At 44.1% G+C, this 23,218-nt stretch overlaps 1 protein-coding gene across 1 annotated transcript; it reads left to right on the forward strand.

Moving 5' to 3' along the window:
• Nucleotides 1-204: 204 nt before the first annotated feature.
• LOC135932893 (adhesion G protein-coupled receptor B1-like) lies at nt 205-23,076 on the forward strand. The gene is made up of 32 exons (XM_065470621.1): nt 205-685; nt 3,991-4,886; nt 5,635-5,784; nt 5,880-5,978; nt 6,117-6,278; nt 6,690-6,854; nt 7,984-8,148; nt 8,270-8,434; nt 8,543-8,644; nt 8,762-8,868; nt 8,972-9,166; nt 9,256-9,324; nt 10,286-10,394; nt 10,935-11,078; nt 11,183-11,252; nt 11,454-11,556; nt 11,985-12,028; nt 13,909-14,035; nt 17,317-17,420; nt 17,555-17,657; nt 17,769-17,919; nt 18,042-18,111; nt 18,232-18,298; nt 18,407-18,492; nt 18,645-18,816; nt 18,951-19,046; nt 19,160-19,199; nt 19,371-19,987; nt 20,088-20,123; nt 20,229-20,333; nt 20,576-20,626; nt 20,862-23,076. Exons 2-32 carry the CDS (start codon nt 4,184-4,186, stop codon nt 21,057-21,059), a joined length of 4,575 nt encoding a protein of 1,524 aa, XP_065326693.1. The 5' UTR covers nt 205-685; nt 3,991-4,183; the 3' UTR covers nt 21,060-23,076.
• The last annotated feature ends 142 nt before the right edge of the window (nt 23,077-23,218 follow it).

Consider the following 23,218-nt stretch of genomic DNA (forward strand, 5'->3'; position numbering starts at 1 on the left):
TGACATAGTCACTCTCACACTTTCGCACGCACGCGCGCACGCACACAAACACGTCTCCCCCGCACACTCCCCCTGTCTTGGTGCTGTCTCATTCACTTCAGTACTCCATCCACGCACAAACTCCAACTTGAAGCAGGGGGGGCGGGGTTGGATATATACAACCAAGAGCAGGCCACAAGCTACACTCAGACTGGACCCACTTGCAGTGCAAAGACCACAAGCAAGAAGACTCCGAAGCCGGGAGTAGAAGTACCAACATTTATCCTGGAGCTTAGAGCGAAAAGACAAGCGAGACCACGGCGTTTGGTTCTGCGGACTGTCTGCTGGAGCTCCGATACAACCAATTTGTCACTCCGCTATACACCAGTTTCTCTGGATATAGCAACTAAACAAAGTTGGTAGTAAACTCTTTGGAGTTTGGTTAGAGTCGCTTTATATTTCTTTGCTTGTGAGAGTGGACTGCACTGAAACTTGGGATCGACCCTCCTGGGTCGGGCTGGACCTGGCGCATCCTTTTCGCGGCGTCAAACACTGCGAAAGTTTTGGCCAGAGCGCAGATCTCAAGACTTTGAGTCGGGTCAGACTTTGAGATATACTCAGCAGCTGCTATCCGTGTCCAGATTCCAGATACCTGGGCGATCGGTTAGAGAGCCACTGACCAGACTTCAAAGAAAACGTTTTCAAGGTAAGAAAAGAGCACAAGTTTTTTCCCGTTCTTTCGTTGCTTCATCTCTTAAACGTGCCTTATGTGAGTGCGGGGTTGTTTTATCTGTTTCATCATTTAACATGCTGTTAAGACACTGAACACTGAAAGTTACAAAGTGATTGTGTATGAGTGTTGTCCTCCGGCAGCGGAGTTTGTTGTCATTTGTAAGTCGCTGTCTGTGGTGCTGAAACTCTCGCCTGTCAGTGATCTGATCTGCTCTGTTCGTGCAAAGCGTTTCTGTCGAATCGTTCTGTTGTTGTTCTTTGTGTAACCCATGTTTGTTCCTTTAACAGCCCCTACAGCTGATCCGCACAGCTTCTCTGAACTGTTAGAAAGTTCTAGCTCAACAATCCTGGAAGGGTAGCGATAGTACTATGTCATGCCGCTCTGATTTTGGCAACAGGTTGTTTGACAGAAGTTTCTGGTATAGCTGTATCTTTTAGACTACATGGAAGATTTGGGTGTGGCTGTGAAAGATGTTAGAATCTTCTGAACTGTATAAAGCAGAACAGTTAACTATTGCAGATGCTTTTTAAGTGATGCCCTCAACAGCTTACATCGTCTGACTACTCCATATAGCAGGATTTCAAAGATAACTAAGACAGAGACTTTGCACAGCAAAAAGAAATGTCTGCATCCCTGAAAAAAACCTACAGACTGAGTTTATTTAACACACATGCACTCTTCAAACTGTGCCTCCAGGTGCCCAGAGTCCATGTGAGCAATCGGTTGAGTTTCGCTGTTTGATATTTTTACTGTCACACAGATTTGCAGCAAAGCCATCTCCAGTGGTCTAGTTTCCCGCACACGTGTGCAACTACTTGCAATGGGTGCAGCAAACAAAAAAGCGAGCAATTTGTGGATGAAGCACAATCAGTAATGGCTTCAGAAATTGCTTTTCTTGAGTTCGGTTCAGCAAAAGAGAGCAGCTTGCAAAGAAAAGACAGAGGTCGAGAAATACTGATTATCTGTTTGTTATCCTTCCTCTACTGCACTCAAACATGCATACACACACAAATCTACCAGTGAAGAAGGAGACAGATTCCATCTCAAACAGCATTCAGACAGAAAAGCTTAAGTTTCACATTTCAGTTGATACAAATCTAGATAACTAAACGTATCTGCTTTCAAAGTGTTACATCAGATTAAAAGTAATTGGTTTGTCTTAATGGATTTTAATATTAAATATCTCTTCTGGGAGATAGTATTCTGACTAATTTCAACACTATCCTCTTTATCACATCTTAACCAAATCAGAACTGCTTACTACAACCCATGGAAGTTATCATAACTTTCTGATTTACACAGTAATATAGTTCTTTATTTATTCAGGTAAAAGTCTCATTAAGATCAAAACTCTCTTTTACAAGAGAGACCTGGCCAAGATGCTCATGCAGATGTATTAAACATCTGCAGGTGTTTCTTAACAGCCAGTGCAAATGTAACATTTCATCAAATGGATGCTTTTTTGCTTTTTGCATTAATAAGTATAATTGTTTCTTTGCACCTGACACGAGTAATGTAAAACTTGCTGTATGCGCCATAGAGGAACTGTGTATGCCAGCAAAAACAGACAGCATGCTGCAGATTGTTATTTTGCACTTTTTATGTGTTTCACACTGATCTGCAAAAAATAACCCCGTCTCCATAACGACAATCTGCCTGCTTTTTAGGCTGCCCGCTATGCAAAAATGCTGTTGACGACAGCAAATGGAAAAAGCAAGACGAAAGGGGCAGAAAGATTGGGTGTGGGGTGGATGGGGAGGGTGAGCAAGGAGGGGGGGAGGGGGGATGTTGAAAAAGAGCAACACAGACTTTTTCAAAGACAGCTGGACCTTTCTTTTCACTCTGTGTCTCATCCGATGCCCATTCATGGAGCTTCCGGTTGTTGGGAGGCGGGAGAGAGACACCCACCTACACAAAGCAGAGGTCTTTGCTGCGCTGCTCAAAAAGAGGAGAGGGAGGGTTAGCGAGAGGCAGGGAGGGATGGAGGGAGGTGAAACGAGATGTGAGGAAAGTAATTATGAGTTCTCTGCCTGAAAAGTGCAGGTGCCTCTCAAAGTGACGCCACTATAGGCATCAATTGTGTGGCTGTGTAGCTGCCCCACCTTTATGATTAACCCTACGGCAACATATAGCCAATACAGGCTTTTACTGAAATAACATGTTTAGCATCCTGCATACACAAATCTTACAATTCCTGATCACAGCTTATGTATTAAATGTCGCAGTGGATGATAGCTTCAGTGGGCTGCCCTGACAATAATCAGTCAAGTATAGCTGAACATGAAAAAGAATAACCCTGAAAGGTGTTGCTGAGCAACAGTGTTTTGTCCTCCCATCTGAGCTCAGGGAGCATCTTGGCCATTTTTTCTGTGAGTACAGTCGACTACACAGACTTTGTAGTGACTGTGCACTGCTTCTGCAGGCAGGATTAGTCATATAGTGGCAAAGGTTGGAGTCTCTACAAGATAAAGCGAGTTCTGTACAAAGTATGCCTGCAGGATTAGTAAGACAAAATAAAGAAAAGTAAAGAATGCAGCAGATGTCTAATGTGCATGCATACAACCTTTCAGCAGAGGAGAATTAAATGCTTCACTAGAGTGTGTTTCAGTGATTCACAGGTATGATATGTGTATGCACCTCGCCTAAAATGTATGTTTTTTTTCCCTAATTATGCACAGAAGACAAGCATTAGTCACCATAGCTGCATAGATCATTTCACTCACTGCAATGGTATGTAGTGCAAAAGCAATTTTAGAAATGCCATAGCAGGATATGAAATCAAACTTCACCATGGACACAGACTAACCATTTCACTTGTTTACCACTCAATAGCAGGGGTGCATTGCACAAATGATGGAACTAATAGGCGTCTGTGGTTGCCAGTGGCAATGCTTGTATGAACGTCAGACTGACGCACACGATTCGCAGTACAGTTCAGTGTGTGGGAGGAAAGAGCAAAAGCTTGGAGATACCAGCTTGCTGTGAAGGACTGTAATTGCACTGCCTGAGTAATTATGTCCCGAAGAACAGGGCATTTTAGATCACTGAACATACCCCGAAACACTGTGATACAGATCAAAGGCAGATTCCTGATGCATAAATATTAGTCTGACAATAGGGCCAATTAAAATGCATATCATGGAAGTGGAAGAAATGCATTGTATTTGAAGAAAGCGCCTCTCATGCATACTAATATGTGGTGTTTTGTTTTGATTAGTTAGATGTTAGTGCATACTGACAATTTTTTTTCCTCTTCTTCATTTCTCTGTTTTCTGCAGCTTCCTCTTTGATACAGACATGGCACATTGTCTGATTTGCTAAAACTTAAGCATCCAACAATTCTTGAGAGGGGTTGTGAAGATAAGTAAGAGATCTGAGTGCAGTAACTTGCAACAAAGAAGTCAAAGAAACGACCTGGTTAAACCAGAAGTCACAGATATATCAACAGCATCCTCTATCTAAGCCGACCCAATGGCGTGGTCAGCTCTTACCGGCCCCTGTGTGGCCCTCGTCCTGCTCTTCTTCGGTTTGACCTCCTGCACTCCTTCTGGACCTGCCTCTCCCACCTGTGCCACCCTGGAACAGAGCCGCTTCTTTGGTGTTTTCACTTCCACGACCACCCTGCCCTCCACACCATGCTCCTGGACCCTGCAGAATCCTGATCCTCGCCGTTACACCGTCTACATGAAAATCACCAAGCCCACCGAGTCCTGCTTGCCACGCCAGATCCGGACCTTCCAGTTCGACTCCTTCATTGAGACCTCCCGTACCTACCTGGGCATGGAGAGCTTCGATGAGGTTGTCAGGCTGTGCGATGGTACAACCACTGTCACCTATCTGGAGTCAAGCAAGCAGTTCCTGCAGATGCGCAAGGTTGCTCCACAAAACGGCCTGCAGATTGTGAACGGTGAGAATGATGTCAGTGAGTTCAAGGCTGAGTTTCTGGTCGTGGGGAAGAGGAACCCAAGTATGCCTGCCTGCCAGATGCTGTGCCAGTGGCTGGAGAAGTGCCTGTCCAGTAGCACCCATGATTACCCCTGTGGCATCATGAACACCCCCTGCCAGTGCTGGGAGGTCCCAAAGAGGAAGCCAGGAAGCTGCTACAGAGGCGGTGTCTATGTTGAGAAATGCCTTCCCGTTCCTAAAGACAATGGACGTGATGCTGAGATTATCAGTAAGTTTGTAACTTGAGTGTTTTGATTTGTGCTCAATCCCCCTTTTTTCCCCAAGTATGTTCTGGCTTGCTTATTATTTGCTTAGCAATAATCAAATAGGTCAGACTGTTGTTGGGGTGGTTAGATAATGTTGTGCAGGACCCCACAGCTCTGCATGCTTTCTGCAACTCGTCTGTTAGCGTGTGTGTCTGAAGAGGAGCTAAGGTAATGATCCTCATCTGCAGAGCGGGGCCATAGGCAGAGGTTGTGTACTTAACCATCGCAGAGTAATGAAGGGTAAATCAAAGGTGTTAGAGAAATTCGCCAGTGCATGTTCACACCTAAGTGGCAGGACCTCCTGAACTGCACACACAGTCAGCGCTTCATTTTATCTAGATGCTTGACAAGGAGGCTTAGTCTTAGGGGGAGATAGAGGGCATGTTTGTCTGTTAGCCCGGGGCAGAGAAGAACACAAAGACCTCGCAGCCAGCTGGCACCAGAAATCGAAGTGCCGCACTTGAGGTTGTCATAGCAACGCACCAGTCAGGCTAACACACACACACTTCTCTGCTGTGGTTCACACCATGTGGTTAAAAGCAAACATTCATCATTTATAAAGAATCGTCCTTGCTCATTGTCTGTACATAAAACATATATTACTCACTTTCTGTTCTTTTATTGGAAATGTGATAAAAATCAGCTACATTACAACAATTTAAGTTTCCAACTTTTGCTCAATATCTCTCTCCCTCTTATCTCTTCCTGCAGAGGGCTGGTCTGGTTGGGGCCGCTGGTCCGTATGCAGTCAGGAATGCGGTGGCGGAGTCCAGGTGCGCAGCCGAACCTGCCAGCCTGATGATACCGCGTGTGAGGGAACAGTGGAGGAAGGGCGGGCTTGCAACTCTCAGGCATGCATTGGTAAGCCCAGCTCTAATTTAGTCATGCAACTGAGAACAATGGTGCAGATGATGCAGATTGAGTAGTGTAATGGCATAATTTTCGAACTCTTTCAGGAAAGGAGCGCAACAAGAGCCAGGGTCTGCGGGCCATAATTGGGTTGAGAAGGGACAATGCTGATGATTCTAACCATGGAGTTGTTGCCACCCAAACAGGTGAGATAGCAAGCACTTGTTAACAGTTTCGCACACTGTGATCCAAGCCAAAGGTGTTACTCAGGGCATCTAATTATCAACCTAACATGTCTGAGTGTTAAGGGGCTGTGATGACCCTCTAATATATCATGTTCATAGATGCTACTACAGATGAGTGGACCCCCTGGAGTGCATGCTCAGTTACCTGCGGGGAGGGCTGGCAGGGCCGAACCCGTGTCTGTGCTACTTCCTCATTCACCACCCAGTGCACTGGACCCCTGCGCGAGAACCGGCCATGCAATAACACAGTTGTCTGCCCTGGTGAGTGCCTGGTTGATCCTCTTTAATGTTACAGAAGGAGAAAAGAAAAAAAAGAGAGAGTGAGATGTAGAAAATTGGAGAGATACCTGGCGTCTTTGAAGTGCATAACACAAGTAGAAGCCATTATCTCTTAATTAGTTTCCTTTATGCAACATCAATCACAAAAGTAAAGTAGATGACGAGATGCAGACAAGTTCTAAAAACATCTCTGAGCTTTCACAAACTGAGATTAAGAGCCTGAAAAAAAGGGCTGACTGTCATTATCAAGGAAACTTCACTATCTTCCACCTAGCTGACTGCCCCACCTAGTGGAGAGTTTACAAAATGTTCCAGGACATTAAAGCTTACATTTTCATCCTGTGTTCTATAATATCCTTCATCAAAATACCCCTTTGTGTTACCTTTGTGCAGTGGATGGTGCTTGGGATGAGTGGACTCCCTGGAGCCTGTGCTCATCCACTTGTGGCCGCGGCTATCGTGATCGTACCCGCACATGCAAGCAGCCCCAGAATGGCGGAGAGCCTTGCCGTGGCCCCCCAAAGCAAACCAAGTTCTGCAACATTGCTGTTTGCCCAGGTGAGTCATGAACCTTTAGACTGTAAGTGTTTATTTAAGTGTAAGTATAAAAAAGACATACGTAATCTTCATCAAATGAGTTCTACTGGACTCATGTTCTTTTACTACCGTCCTTAAAAATCTATGACAACTGACCCTGGATATGATATTTAACCCCCCTTGGCGAAGTGATTCATAGACGAGAGCTAATTAAGCCACTTATTGGCATCACCACCATCACAAACAGCGACTGCAGTGGCAGGTTGATATTACATCTGACGCATCAGAATAAAATCCTCTGTGAGCATTAGTCAGTAGCTTTATAACAACTGCCAGTGACTCATAATGTGCTCACGGTCATTCAGCCTCCTACACATGTACTGAAAAGATTTAACTCATTTTGAAGTCACAGCAGCAGTTTGTTAGTTTTTCCCTACTTTGTTCACATCTGGTTTAGTCTGTGTTTTTCCTTCTATTTATTTTAAATCAGAATAAAATCTTATTGCAGTTGCATTTTACTATCAGCAGATGTCTCTGTCTTCTACAGCTAAATCACTGCTAGTGTTTGAAACAAAGAGTTGGCAAAGTCATTTACTGAGAGGATTATAAATTCAATTTGAAACTGAAATGTTTAGGAAATTAAGTCATCCTTAGCTTCCTATTTGCTGTAATTGAATTCTTTATTTTGACCAAATTTTCTAAAGACCATGAGGATTATTACATCTATTTTATCATTTCAGGACAGCATTTAATAACAATTTTGATTCTTTATTTTTTCAGGGTTATTATGCTAAATATAAAAATAGAATATGAAAATTGGTTTCTGTTGTCAGTCAATCTTCAATCTTAGTTGCATTTCTGAGTAATTTATTTAAAAATACATTACAAGAAAGATGGCTTCCCTGGTCAGTGTAATTGCGTGTATTCTATTTAAGGAGAGTGGATCTTAGAGGTTGAAAGGTACATGCAGTCATGCTTGAAGGGCAGATTACTGAGCTCCAACTTTCTGTTTCATTTAAACTCAAAAAAGTAGGTCATGTGAAATTTTAATGTACTGGTGACTGTGCTATGATGCCTCTGGCCTGAGGGCCTGTCATGTCTTCACAAAGTTATAACTTTCCGGCGTACGTGTTCTTCTGCCTCCCTCTAGTGGACGGATTCTGGAATGAGTGGTCTGCCTGGACTCCATGCTCTACCACCTGCTCCAATGGCACCATGCAGAGAACCAGGGAGTGCAACGGCCCATCTTACGGGGGTTCAGAGTGCCACGGCAGCTTTAAAGAGACAGCCAACTGCTTCCTGAAAGAGTGCCCTGGTAAATATATGTATATGTATATGTATTTATATCTATATATCTAATTCACTTAAAGAAAAAAAAGAAATGAATCAGGCATATCACAGTACAGAGTTCATGCTGTAAAATATTTTGTGTGTAGTTGATGGACGCTGGCATGAATGGAGCTCATGGGGCAGCTGCAGCAAGACTTGCGGTGGAGGCAACCAGCAGAGGCAGAGGGTCTGTGAAGGGCCTTTCTTTGGAGGAGAACCTTGCCCTGGTGATTCTAGAGAGCATAAGCGCTGCAATGACAAGAGATGCCCTGGTTAGTGGTCTTGATACAATAAATAAACATAGTCTCAGTACAGCGCAGCCCATATACAAAAGAAAATAGATTTCCTATCTTATCTCACTTGATTCATTTACCTGTCAGAACCCCATGAGATCTGCCCCGAGCAAATCACTGGAGATGTCGTGTGGAAGCAAACCCCCGCTGGAGACCTGGCTGCCACTGGCTGCCCTGCTAATGCCTCAGGTAGAGTAACATTGATGTTTGATGTGATTTGTAGTTTTTATTTCCGCCCCTTGGATGCTTAAACTATATAACCCCCCACTATGCCAAAAACAAGATTGTACTTTCTCTTTACAACAGGTCTGATTCTGCGCCGCTGCACTCTTGATGCTATTGGCCTCGCCTCCTGGGAGAACCCAACTTACATCAAGTGTGTCTCCAAGAACTATGAAAACATTCAGATGCTGGTAAGCCCTGAAAAACATGCCCCAGTTAATTAAAATCCTAAATGCCTCATCTGTTTTTTGGGAGCGCAAAGGCTCAGAGTAACCTCTTGACTCTCTGTTGTAGTCGAGGGACTACAACGCCAAAGCACAGATGGGGCAAAGCGTGGACGGGGTCGCTGAGGTGATCTCACGCCTGAGAACCTCCTCTGATAAAGGGGCAAGTTACAGCGGCGACATCTTGGCCATTATGGAGATCTTGAAGAACACCACCGAACTCTACAAAGAAACTAGGCTGAGACTGAGCAACTCCGATATAGAGGTGAGGCCTTAAGACTTGTTAGCAAGCAATTCAAAAAGCACCGGTGTTGGCACCTTCTTACACCTCTGCCTCTATTTAATGATCTGCAGAACTACGTCCAGACCATCAGCAACTTACTGAAGGAGGAACATCGTGACAAATGGGATGAAGCACAGCTGGTAGGTGATAAGGGGGTGCATACACAAGTGATTCACAGTAGATGCGAGCAAGCTGGAGAAAAAGAGTCTCTTTTCATGACATTCTCCAGATGGGATTATGTACAAGAAAATAATTAGAATTATGGCTCTAACATCTAGCATTTCTCAATTTGTTTAAATATGTTCTTAAGTTGTTCTTACAACAGACCGGGAAGAACATATTCCCCCCTCCCACTTTCATGATGCTCTGTCAGTGTTCCTGCTAAAGCGAGTGATGAAACAACTCCTACTAATTGAGTTCCCAAAGAGAGACAAGACTTTTTTAGATAGAAAAGTTCGAAAAGCAGAAAACTCCCACCGCATCTTGCAAACACGTGTTTGTGTACAAACTGAAAAACAGGAGGGTGGATTACTAAGGCCAATGCGACACAGAGAAAAGCACGTCAAGTTGACAGCAAGTGAGAGAGAGAAACTGAATCCGGGAAAATCACTACTCCCACTCGGCAATCTGTGAGCCTCCATGCCATCCTACATACTGATGGCTGTTGTAGGGAGACACAAGCTGTACATCTCATGCAAGCACACACCTTGTGCCCACATCGCTGCAGTTGTGCGTCAGAAACACGCAAGTCGGGCAGCCCTCCCTTCCACTGAGCAGGAGAGAGTGGACGAAAAAACCTCAGTATGAATCAACAGCCTGCCCATTTATGGCCTTAAGGAAGTTCCGAGGTTGCATAGCAGCAAGAAACATTTTTTCTTCTTCTTTTTTCAGTCCACTGCAGAGCACTCTGAAAGAATAATCACAAGCCTAACAGTCAGAGGGACAGGAAATCTAGATATGAACATGTAATTAAGGAACTGCGACTGTGCCTTTCTACACAATTAAATCAATTTGCACGCTTTTTATACAATCAAACTCAATCAACTGAATTCACCTGTTAATGACTCCTATCCTTCTCTCTTTTGTCTTTTTCTTAACCAGATGGGTGCCACTATTAAGGAATTCCTCCGCCTCGTTGAAGAGTTTGTGAGCATGATTGGGATGCAAATGAGTGGCTTTCAGGAAATTTATGAAACCACTGAGAATTTAGGTGAGCCCCAATTTCCTCTGCCAGCCTCTCTCTGTCCCTCTCATGTCAGCTCAGAGTGATTTGTCCTTTCTCCACCCGGAGAGTCCATCAATCTTAATCTCGCCGCTGTGTATCTGAACATACAAACGGCAGCAGGCTGTCATCTTCATCAGCTATAGCAGAGAATTTGTGCCACCTCCAAAATGCTGCACCAGTATTTTTGGCATAACATGCATGTGGTGGCTTTTGCACAAACTTATCAAACTTTCAATTAGCGCTACAGCGTGAAATACAAACGTCACATGCTGAATCACTTTCTGCACTTTGCATGGCTGTTTTGGCTCAGTGAAGGTGACATTCTCACAGAATTTAGTGGGAAGTGACTACTATGGTCAGCTAGCACTACACACGAAACTACAGTGTCCTTGGCGCAGTTTGCATCAGTTCATTCAGACAGTTTTTCAGCTGTTGCAGTATAAAATAAGCAGAGTTGAAATAGATGACCTCTGAGTGCTGTTTACTAACAAAAAGCCATAATGTCTAAATTTCTGTTCCTCTCAGTGCTGAGCATTCACAAGCGTTCTCCAGCTACAAGCTCCAACTTCACCTTCACTTTGAAGGGCTGGAGAGACACGTCTGACTGGGTCAGGACCTCTGAGGAGAAGGTCACAGTGTCCCGTGATGCTCTGTCCATTGAGCAGTCAGGTGAGAATTAACAAACGTGTATCGATATCATTTTTACATAATTTATTTTATGGGGGAGATCAGCCTTGTGAACATGATTTTTTTGATTGCTTGTGTTTTTCTAGATGGCAGCGATGCGATTGTGACTGGCATGGTCCTCTACAGAAACCTTGCATCCATTCTGTCCTTCCAGAGGTAATACAATCTCTGCTTTTATGTGTATGAAACTGGCCTTCCATGAAATACATTTTGTAGCCACTAGATGGCGCCCCTTTGACTGTATCCTCCTGTATTTTCTTGCATTTATGAGTCATTTTTACTGCTAAGCCTTACATCAGGCCATACCCGCGTTCGTTCTGCTGTAATGTCTCATTGCAATGTCCTCTTTCTCCACAGCAACACTACCCTCCTCAATTCTAAGGTGGTGACGGTAATCGTCAAGCCCAACCCAACTCTCCTGTCATCCCCCATTGAGATCGAATTCCCCCACCTTCATAATGTGAGTCCCTAATGGTTCTCCAAACTAATGGAGCCTCACGAATAAATATCACCCCCCTCTGGCTGTTTGCTCACTACAGCGCACAAGGCCTGACATTTTACTGACATTTTCAGTGACACTGTGACTTTTACTTTACTTGTGTCAGTTGAAATTCAAGGAAGATCACAGCACAGCCAAATGGCCGGCTGCTGATGATGATGGTGAATGATGATGATGACAAATCATGCGTAATAATTAGCCTCTTGTGCTGATAAGGAGCTGTTTTTAGTTTCATGCATGCTTTTACAAGAGAGTGTAAGAAATGTGGGCAGGTGGCTGACAGCAAGCTGTTGCATCTCACACATTTATAGTAAGGTGTCCCAACCCACGCGTTTTCCTTTTCTGTAGCGATTCCTCACACTTTCTTCTCCATCTGCCTCTTCTTGCAGGGCACCATAAACGAGACGTGCCTCTCATGGGACGAAAGCGAAACGTAAGTGGTGACTAAAGTTGTTTTTCTTCTTATATGTGCATCTAACCATCACTCACATCTTTCTTTTTTTTAAGTCCTGCATGGTCTCGTCACCTGATCTGGTGCTAGCTGCTGTTTATCTCCTCACGTAGAGCTGACGTCCCCACAATAGCTATTCAGCCCCCTCCACTCCCCCGGCACTACCCACTGTTAATCTTACTCTCACCGCAGAGAGAGCAATAATTTCTCATCCATTTTTCATGTCAATCACTTTGACAGCAACACAGAGGAATGCCACAACATGTTCATTTTTTTTTGAGCCCCATGCCTGAAGCTTCAGGACTCAATCAGCTGTCTGACACACTTACTGCAAAGCACACAGATGCGAGAAATGACAGCCCTAATGAGCCACACTGGTCGCAGCTGAGTGACACTTCACTTTGATCTAACAGTCTCCTTCGTCACTTTAAACTAACCACATCTCGAAGAGGGAGAAATACAAAGGCGACACCTCTAACCTCATTATTAGCATCACAGTGAGCTCACTGCTGCACCTTTAGGTCAACTGCAGAGTGTCAGTGTAAAGACGATGGACACTGTCCCTCTCTCTCCTCTCAGTTATGCTCATACGCCACCGCTGAGGTTAATGTCTGTGGCATTTGGAAGTTTAGTTTTTTAAAGATGCTTACATCCATTTGAATGACTTGCCCTGGATCAGTCAGCCTCCAGACCCACTATGCCACTCTTGAGTAATACACAGGTGGACAATTTGCATATAGATAGACTTGTATACTTCAGAAAGACTGATAAGAAAATACACCTGCACCTCACATAATAACCAGAGTCTGAGAAAATGTAATTAACTCGTATACTTTCAGAGAGAAGGCATGTGCCTGTAGTCAAATTAGATTCTTTTTTGACAGCGGATGTGATTAATGGCAGGATAGAGACGGTGGAAATGGCAGAAGATGGAGCTCGGGATGATGGCAGAGTTGAGGGGGGGGGGGGTCGCTGTTTGCTTACAGAGCTGCATATGTCTGAAAGTGCTCTCATCGCAGGACATGGTCCATTAGCTTCTCCTGCACTGGTCTACAGATAAAATGATCTGCAGCTTTTTTGTGACATTAATGGGGTCACACATGCTTTTTAATACCTGCCTTTCATCACAATTCAACATGCAACCTTTAGCCTATCACAGCTGAAACAGACTGCACATTAAAAAGTGCAGCCCAGCCTACTTAGATGTAGACAGTCATAATAGTTTTACCCTGCAGCTGTCCTCCCATGACAATCTATACCAGACTGGACCTGCTGGCTATAATACCCTTCTCTGTTTACCACCCAGTCAGAGCCTGAGGGTGCTCATTGCCTTAAAGTCCCCTGTGCTCTCTGGCATCTGACATGTGGCGCCGAGGTGTAGGCTTCCTCAAAATTGAGAAATGATCACAATTCACATCGCCTCCATGTTCCTGTCCTTCTATTTCTAAAGAGGGAACATCTTGTCCTTTGTCTTCTTGTCCTCCATAAGTTGGACATCCGTTTGCCTTTTATCTCATGTCTGCTAAAGAAAGATAGTATGTAGCAAGAACTGTTGGAGATTAAGACTTTTATGAAGGTCTTTTATCACTAATTATGTCACAGATGGACCCATCAAAAAGAAAATAACCTGCAAATAAGTTCTAAAATAAAACAGTTCAGTCTTAGTATGTTATAGAAAAAATAATTTATTCACATAAACGGGATTTGAATGCATAGATATGTTTTATATATACATATTTTCCCACCACTTATATAACAAAAACCATAATAATAATAATCCATCAAGAGACATTCACACGAGAGATTTCTCTGATCTCTCCTCTCCTAACCCGTTGTTGCCTTCCCTCTCCTTCTCTGTGCAGTTCCTCTCTGCTTGGGTCTTGGTCTGCTCGGAGCTGCAGAGCGGTGCCCGTTCATTCATTCAGAACCAAATGCGTGTGTGACAGCCTCTCCACCTTCGCCATTTTATCGCACGTCAACTTCGACTCGGTAAGTTATCCATCTGATCATAAAATAAGCTTCTTTATTCCCTCCGATGTACATGTTAAGTGTTTAGTGCAGTGTGCGTGTGAATGCGGTGCAGTGTGAACGTACAGTGCTTGTTTTTCGAGCGGTTTGCTGTAGCGCTGCCTGCCAGCGCTCCTTTGTCTCCGTACAGGTGCCGCTGATCGGAGAAATGCAGCTTTTTCTGGGTTATGTATATTTAGCGGGGGATAACGGAGCAACATGTTGATGTGCGCGGATTGCGTTTAGATTTTGAATTCAAAACCTTGCGAGTTGCGTTTCGGGCGTGCACATTTTTATTTTTATTTTGCTCGTGCTTGTTAATTTGATGATGATTTGTTTGCTGCAGCTACATAAATTATATAAAAACAATAGAAAAGATATATGTTTTATCTGTAGTAGGAAATACGTTAATGCCTAGCTGCTTGTATTAGAAGAAAGATCGCCTGCGAATGATTAATTCAACACCATAAAAATGACTTTCTGCCCGTCGGATTGCATTTATTGTCCGATTATGGTTATGAATAATGCACGTTTGTCCAAACTATACGGAGTTAGTGCAGCTTGCATGCCCGATGCGCTGATTACCAAAATGTGCCCTTGTGCATCGCTTTATTTCATGCGCAAAGACAATGTGTAATTTTCCCCCTTTAGACTGTGTTGCCTCTAGAGCATCTTCCTCTCCAGTTGCCTTGGTAACGGCTTCTGCAGCGCAAATTCGGCCTGTGTGATTTTTGATAACTGAGATGCTGAAGGGGGGAAAAACACACACACAGTCACATCCCCTCCTCCTCCTCCTCTCTCCTATACCCCTTAGGACAGAGGAAATGGTCTGTCCATCTCCGAGCTGATAAACAATCAACAGATGTCCATTAGACTGAGGAAATGTATAGTTTAAATACGCAAATTTTGCTTATTTCCTTAAGTGTGCAGGCAGGAGTAAGACAAACAACCAGTGAATTTGGTATGCAGTGTTTTGCCGCTGCTCAATCCCCACTGAGGATTGTCATTTTTTCCTCCCCAACCTGTTGTTTACATCCTAGATTTGATTTGCCTTGTTGTTGCCAGTCTAAATAGTCCCTCCAATATTTGTTACAGGCTACACACACACACGGCCCTCCCCTCATTCCCCCGCACCACTAAAAAGGCAGCTGCGCCAATCATTTCGTCTGCCAATATCTCTGAATTCTCGATTACATCCATTCCCCTCCTCCTCCTTCCTCTTCTATGGCCACAACACCAAGTCTGAAATGCCAGAGAGGCGACCAATGAGAGACAGACGTCTGGTCATGCACTGGTGCCCCCCCCCCCCCCCATCCATCCTTTGATGTGCGCTGTGGACATTTTCAATAACATCTTCCTGCAAACTGTATAAAGAACACAAGCGAAACGCACAAGGCTGAAATAGAGAGGAGCGGAAAAACAGCCAGACACTGCAGTATGTTAGCTCTCATTCGATGGTATCGTTTCACGAGTTCTGAGGCAGGTGTTTGAAACACCATGGTCCTGTGGGAACAGCCCACAGCTTGAACAGCCGATTCCCTTGACCACTACTTAGTGCTAGTAAGAAACACCTTAAAAATGTGCACGAGTTAAGATGTTCCACATTTAGATTTCTTCGCAAGTAGCTGATGCGATTTGGTGAAGGGCAGGCAGAAGACATGCCTCATATGTAGGTCAAGCTGGCTTTCTAAATTCTAGTCAGTGGCCCATGGTAAAGATTCAACCCAGATATAGAGAATGAGAAAGAAAGGGGTCAGGACAAACTGTATCAACCCTTTTGTTCTCTTTGCCTGATTTAGTAAAGTCTGGGGAAAAAATACAATGCACTTCTATCTGCCATCTGTTTTGGGCCCCTTCTGATGTAGCTGGATAGATTTTGAAACAAATTTGCCACACCAAATTAGTCTTTGGCTGCCACAGGCTGGACTTCATGGTAGTGCTTTAATATCGGGGGGGGGGGACCCTATGTGGAGCAAATACTGAGATGAAGAGGAACAATCCCTCAAGGCTCCGTATTGTACCATTTAAATTTGGGGACACAGTGGTAAACGTATTAGAAGCTGTGCTTCTCATACGCCCTGCAATACAAGAATTTATCACCATCATAAATCAAATGAAGGCCAAAGCAGACTCTATCTCCCTCTCCTCTATCAGGGCTAATTTGATACCTGCAGATTTATTTCATTTCAGGGCAGTTTTCTCACTCACCCTTTGCAGCTGTTATCCGTCTTTTCCCTGTCAACACATTATTAAAAATACAATCACAGCATTTGTCAATGAGAGATTTTTTTACCAGTAATCACACTCTCTGTGGTGATGACAACTTGATCAGAGGTGTTAGATTAACTTAAACCCTTATTAAAGCCACGAGGGTAGGTGTTAGACAGAGATTATGGGCACAAAATTGTGCGAAACTGCACAATTATCTTGTGGGGGCTTTGCAGGTGCGTTAGCCAAGCAGCAAGGGTGTTTTGAAGTCTCAAGGAGATGAGATTTGTGTGCACAGCGGTGACCCATTGGCCCTCTAGGTGACTGAGCAGCAGGGACGACAGACAAAAAACAATCCCTCCTCTGTTTCCCCCACCAGAGGTTCGGTGACAGAGCTGTTTGAAACATGGGATGGTCACCGCCGCTGGCAGCGGCAGGCACCAAGCTGCTGTCAGAGATCAGAAGGGCAGGTGGTGGCAGATTAATGCACAGGTGATAATGGTCCACCTGTTCACCCCTCCGGGGATGGATGAGGAGCTGCTGGTTGGCACAAATATGAACCAAAATTCGGAGGCACAGCTAACAGGGGAGAGAAAAGACGAGTGCAGGATGTCTGTCAGTGATTAGACTGTCGCTGTAGCAGCTCAGACTAATGACTGATTACAGCAACCCTACCTGAACTGCCCCTGGGATTTGAGCAACCCCGTTCTTGCCTAATGGAGAGAGATATGTGTGTATCATTTTCACCTCATTTGCTGACTCAAATACTCAGTGGAGAAATGCAGTGACCCTGACCATTTGTCTAGCTTGCTGCTCCATCTTTCTGACATGTCACCTTGCCTCAGCCGTGGCCTGATTGTGCCATTCAACTGTTTGCCTGTGGGGAGCTGTCTGCTATTCCAGATAGCGCATACCCAGAAGCTTAGTATCCTGAGTGTGCATGTGCGTCTGTGTGTGTGTGTGGCTTTTATTGCTGGTTTCTTCTCTGCATAAATGTGCATGTGTGTTCATAATCAGCTCTAAGAGGCATGCATGGTCTTGTCTCCTCTCTGTAGATCATGGACAAGGCACTGCTCCCGTCCGTGACTCTCATTGTTGGCTGTGGGGTCTCCTCTCTCACCCTGCTGCTCCTCATCATCATCTACGTCTCCGTGTGGAAGTAAGTATCCCTCCGAGCAACGATCAGCCATGCTAGCCTCTAATATTTTATGCCGTGTTCTGTGTTTTTCCCTTCCTTCTGCCCGCGCATTGCCAAACTCACTCTTTTTTCCTTCCACCTTTCCCAAACTCTAGGTACATCCGCTCAGAGCGCTCCGTTATCCTTATCAACTTCTGCCTTTCCATTATATGCTCCAATGCCCTTATTCTTGTTGGACAAACTCAGGCTCGCAACAAGGTAAGGCACTTTTCTAAGCAATCCTACCCTCTCTTTTTCAAATTTACTGCTTAGGGGATTGACACAGATTTCTCATCTTTCTATCTCTCCCTTCCTTCCGGGCTCCCACAGGTGGTATGCACTCTCATCGCTGCATTCCTGCATTTCTTCTTCCTCTCTTCTTTCTGCTGGGTGCTGACAGAAGCTTGGCAGTCCTATATGGCTGTCACTGGTCGTCTGCGCAACCGCATCATCCGCAAGCGCTTCTTGTGCTTAGGCTGGGGTAAGCGTCTTCACGCTCGTGTGTCTCTCTTTTTTTTTTTAAAATCTGTGTTGCATTATTTGTTTTCTCCATAGCTTTTTATCTTTGATGATCTAACTTTACCCCCTTTTTCTGTCTTGCAGGACTTCCTGCACTGGTGGTGGCTGTGTCTGTGGGTTTTACAAAAGCTAAGGGATACGGCACTGTCAACTAGTAAGTCTACTCTAAGCCTTCTGTTTTTGTCACTTCTCTTTACTCTAGAATTTTTTTGAGGAGGGAGAAAACTCTTATCTTAGCTAAAGAATTAACATCCTTCTTCCTTTTCATTTCTAGCTGCTGGCTCTCTCTTGAGGGTGGACTCCTCTACGCATTTGTAGGCCCTGCTGCAGCTGTCGTTCTGGTTTGTATTCTGACTTTGACATCCCAATCCATCATAATACATAGCTGTTTGTAAATGCATCACCTATTATCACACTGTTTCATCCATGTATTTTTTTCCTGCACACAGGTGAATATGTTCATTGGTATTCTGGTCTTCAACAAGCTGGTATCCAAGGACGGCATCACCGACGTGAAACTGAAGGAGAGAGCCGGGTAGGTCTTATTGATCTTCTCAACACACTCGAGTATTGTGCTTATCGTCCTTATCAGTGCCATTACAGGTTTATTGATGATGTGCTTTGATATCACGCCGCACAATCAAACAACTGAAGTTGTTACTAATCTGCTGTTCTCTCCCGCTGCAGGGCATCACTGTGGAGCTCCTGCGTGGTTCTGCCTCTCTTGGCCCTCACCTGGATGTCTGCCGTCTTGGCCATCACAGACCGCCGCTCAGCCCTCTTTCAGATCCTCTTTGCCGTCTTCGACTCACTGGAGGGGTTCATCATTGTCATGGTGCACTGCATTCTGCGCAGAGAGGTAAGAAAACAAATCAATAAGACAAGGTAAAAAAGATAAAAAGGCATTGGTTTGATTTGGTTGTTTTTTGATCAGGTTACCTAATGTAGAACATAGACAATTTTCTCAATATCTTCCCCCCTTCCATGCATTAGGTTCAAGAGGCTGTAAAGTGCAGAGTAGTCGACCGCAAGGACGATGGAAATGGAGACTCTGGCAGTTCCCTGCACAATGGCCACACCCAGCATATGGTAAATTTCTTGGCTTATTGCCTTTTTAATGTCTTGAGTGCCTCTTGAATTTACCCTTAAATGAATATATGCATACATTAAACACTGATAGAATGTTTTTGTTCTTTTATCAGCCGTCTGATAGTGAAAAGGATGGAGATTCAAGCAGACAAGGTGAGCCCCTTTTTACATCGACTTTTTCCTTTCTTACCCTTAACCATTTTTCCATTTGCATTTCAATATAAGTGAGCCTTGCACTTGCATTAAAAGAGAGCATTTTTATTGGACCAAATTCCTTAGACGTCCATTATTTTTAACTCTCGCTCTTGCAATTCTGCTTAAAAGGAATGAAGAGCTCCTCCGAAGAGAAGATGCCTCCTCCTCAGATGCCCCTTCCCATGGGCTCAAGCTACCACACCCTGCCATCCAACCCCAGTAAAGGTCACATGCAGGCGGTTCCTGAGTACTCCAGCCACACCCTTACCCTGAAGAGAGAGAAAAGCCGCCTGGCGGGAGGAGTCGACCCATCCTGCGGAAAACCTGTGTATGTCTGCGAGGGAGAGCTCTTCAAGCAGCTGGACGCCGATCTCGCTCAGGCAGAGGGCAGTGTCTCTGATGGCAGCGGTTACGTCCTCATGCCCAACACTACCTCCACCCTGAGGGCTAAGCCCAAAGATGACACGACAAAGTACAACATCAGCGTGGAGCAGCTGCCGCAAGCCAGACTCATGCACCTCGGCGGGCCCTTTGCGGAGCCTCAGGCTGCCTTTGGAATGAAGTCGATCCCCCCTGATCAAGTCAGCGTGTCATATTCAGAGAGAGACTCCCCCATCCAGAACATCCACAACATGTCCAGTGAGTCTCACATCACCCACAGCAGCCTGGAGAACACCTTCGAGTCCATGAACTCAATGATGTCCAAGAGTGAGACCATCTCCACCCTCTCCATGAGCTCCTTAGAGGTAAGAGAAGATGGAATAGTTGCTTTAGTCTCCTTTTGCAGTTTTCTAATAAGTTTCTAAAACTGAACTGACCTTCTTCCTCTCGCTCTTTTTCTCACAGAGACAGAAATCTCGTTATGCTGAGTTGGACTTTGAGGTAAATATTGTTTGGATATTGTCTCTGAAAACATTAGGAAAATGACTTGTATAATAAATGCAATGCAACAATACACTAATTTCATTTTTTTTACATGTACTCTAGAAAATAATGCACACCAAGAAACGCCACCAGAACATGTTCCAGGACCTTAATAGGAAGCTACACCATGCTGAGAAAGACAGAGAGTCTCCTGCTTCTGACAGCAAGGTAAGAAATCATGATGTAATTGTTGTAACCCATCTCCATGCACATTATGTTTCAGGAATTGAAAAACACAGATAAATGGGAAATGCAGAGGCAATGTTATTGCTAAAAAAAAAAAAAAAAAAAGATTACGTGGTGTGAAAATGACCTTTTAAAACAATGTACAACATAGTGTATTGTACTATGGTTGTAAGTGCCTTGAGGTCATTTGAATAAGGATGTATTTTCTTCCTTCCTTCTTACAGTCTGTGAGATGGAGTGTGTCTTCAGGAGGAAGTGACAAAACGAACCACAGCGTGAGTGTTTATATACAAACTCACACTTTCAAAATTTACAACCTATAGTCATAGACACACTATCATAGAGTCCACATGCCTCAAAGAGGAGTAATTTTCCCCAAATGACAAAAATGACTTTCATTATCAGAAAATCACCTCTGATGAAGCCCATTTCATTTCAATTAGATCAGGAATTGCCAGGAGCTAATGAGTGACAGCAACACTAAAGTGACCTCTCTTTGTCCTCCTACAGGACAAGCAGCAAGGTCCTCTGGAGAGGCCATGGGAGGGAGTCCGGGGAATACCGTCATCACCCCCTGCATGGGTGCGCAAAGACCTGGAGCCCTTAGCTGCCTCGCCTCTGGAGCTGCACTCTGTGGAGTGGGAGAAGACAAGCACCACCATCCCTCTGGTGGGGCAGGACATCATTGACCTGCAGACAGAGGTCTGAGGGGGAGGAAGGGGGCTAGCGAAGCCGCCTAATTTCACCTCGGTCACCTTTTTTGGTTTGGGAATGGGATCCTGCATGGATAGTGTAGGGGAAGCCAAGAAAGAGAGGAAGTGAGAAAGTAGGTCCCAGAATCAATGTCTTCAAACCCTCAGCCAGAGCAGGAAAGGAGGAAGAGAAGGAGGGATGGTGGAGTGGAAGTGATGGTGAAGGGGATGTTTAATGTAGCTTCAGAGTGGACTTATCAGCATCTCTTATTAGAGTGCTGTAAAGGTCATAGGGGTAGTGGAGTGATCAGTGGAGTCCACGGACCAGGACTGTCTGTGGTTCCATTAATGCTTCACTGGGAGTTTCTTGAGCGCCACAGTCTGGGTTTCAGAGCTGTGGTCGACATGTCTGTGCTTCTTTTTCCTTCTCAACTTTGGAGAAAAAGTGAATAATTTTGAAACGGCACGTTCTCCCTGCTTCTTGGGAGTAACAGCCGGAACTCCTGGCTGATTTTCTTCCAGCCAAAAAAAAACCTTCCAAAAAACAGGACAAGGCAAAGAGAGCATATGGGACCAGTTTCATGCTCCAATACTCTGATGGGCGCATACATTTTGCTTTTGTGAAGTGGGTTACTTTATTGTTTTTATTAATCTTTTGGTTTTATTTATTCAGCTTGTGTGTTTGTTTGTACTGCTTTACATCTGGAACTGCAACTCCAGAGCTGAAAATGACTCTCTGTGCTGAGAAAAAAACACACTCCTCTATTGGAGAGCTTAATCACGCTGATAGAGATTCTCACTCTTGCTATCACCATGGCTATTATAATTCCAATTATTATTGCTGGTGTTATGATTAGCATTGTTTCTGTCATTATTGAGTTAATAGCATATTTTGATTTTTATTCCTTCCTCATGAGGTGTCAGGCACAAGATTTATTGTTGTATTGTGACCTATGACATTATTCAAAAAAAAAAAAAAGAAAGAAGGATTCAATGCACCCATAATGTGTTCGGAGCCCATATGGACTGCATCGGGACAAACAATGCTGAGTGGTGATGGAGGTGGTGGTTAGTTACCATTTGCTGGTTTCCTCCAGTATTCTGCTTCGATACCAAAACACCAGCACCAGAAGGAACACAGACTCTCAAGCGGGAAGAGCAGTGCACTCTGGAAAATGCTGGATAGAGATGTGAGGAGGTGGCTGGGGACACCACCCTCCCCTCACAGCTAGCACAAGATGCAGGCTCTTCCATGTTGAACATGTGGATTCAAGGGTTCAGAAAGACCTTTCATCATCGCCCTTTTGTTTCTCAGCCTTGCAGGACTTTTGGACAGAACAGGAGGCTCCTGGCTCTGAAATGACTTCCAAGTTCAGCGTCAGGTCCTCAAAACTTCAACACATTTGTGTTTTCAGCCATCAGTGTGATATAGTGCAATATGATGGGCGCTTGATGCTCAAGCAAGACTGATAATATAATTTAGGCCGAGATTTTTTTTTTACTAATGTTTCAAAATTTTTATACCATCTTCCTCATATTTACTGAGCATATAGATGCTTTATGAGAATACTGTATAACAAATCTGTATTAGTAATTCAAAGAATTTATTCACTAGAGATCTGTTAGCACAAGGCTCCATATTTGGAGCTCTCTGTGACAGGTAGATGATAGTACTGAGAAAAAATGAGCATTATATAGAATGAATGATAGCCTATGAATATCACATAACTGTGTTCCAGGATGTTTGTTATTACTCTCAGCTGTGTAGCGGTGGGTAATTGAACCTCATGTCTTCTGTAACAGTGTTGGTAACTCAACAGTATGTATTACCAGTCAATTCCCCTGCCCCGTCAAAATTTTCTGCCCCACCCAAAGCCCAATTCATACCTCGAGTTACTTGTATCGAAAACCCAATTGTACTTTCTCGTCACAATGTTTTTAATGTTCTGTTTTACCTCCTGTAAATGTACAGTTTTCACAGCACAAAATGAATGTGACTTATTTCTAATAAAAAAATATCTTATATTACAATACGTGAAAGAATGTGGCCTTTAATTTAGTTTTTTTGTTATTGTTTTCATTTTTACTGGTAACAACAGTGTAATGTTAAAATACAGTTTTATCCTCTTAAGATTTCTATTAATCACATTCACAACAACTTCTACAGAGTCTTGT

This window comes from Pelmatolapia mariae, linkage group LG22, assembly GCF_036321145.2.
Source record: "Pelmatolapia mariae isolate MD_Pm_ZW linkage group LG22, Pm_UMD_F_2, whole genome shotgun sequence".
In the NCBI taxonomy this organism is placed as follows: domain Eukaryota; kingdom Metazoa; phylum Chordata; class Actinopteri; order Cichliformes; family Cichlidae; genus Pelmatolapia; species Pelmatolapia mariae.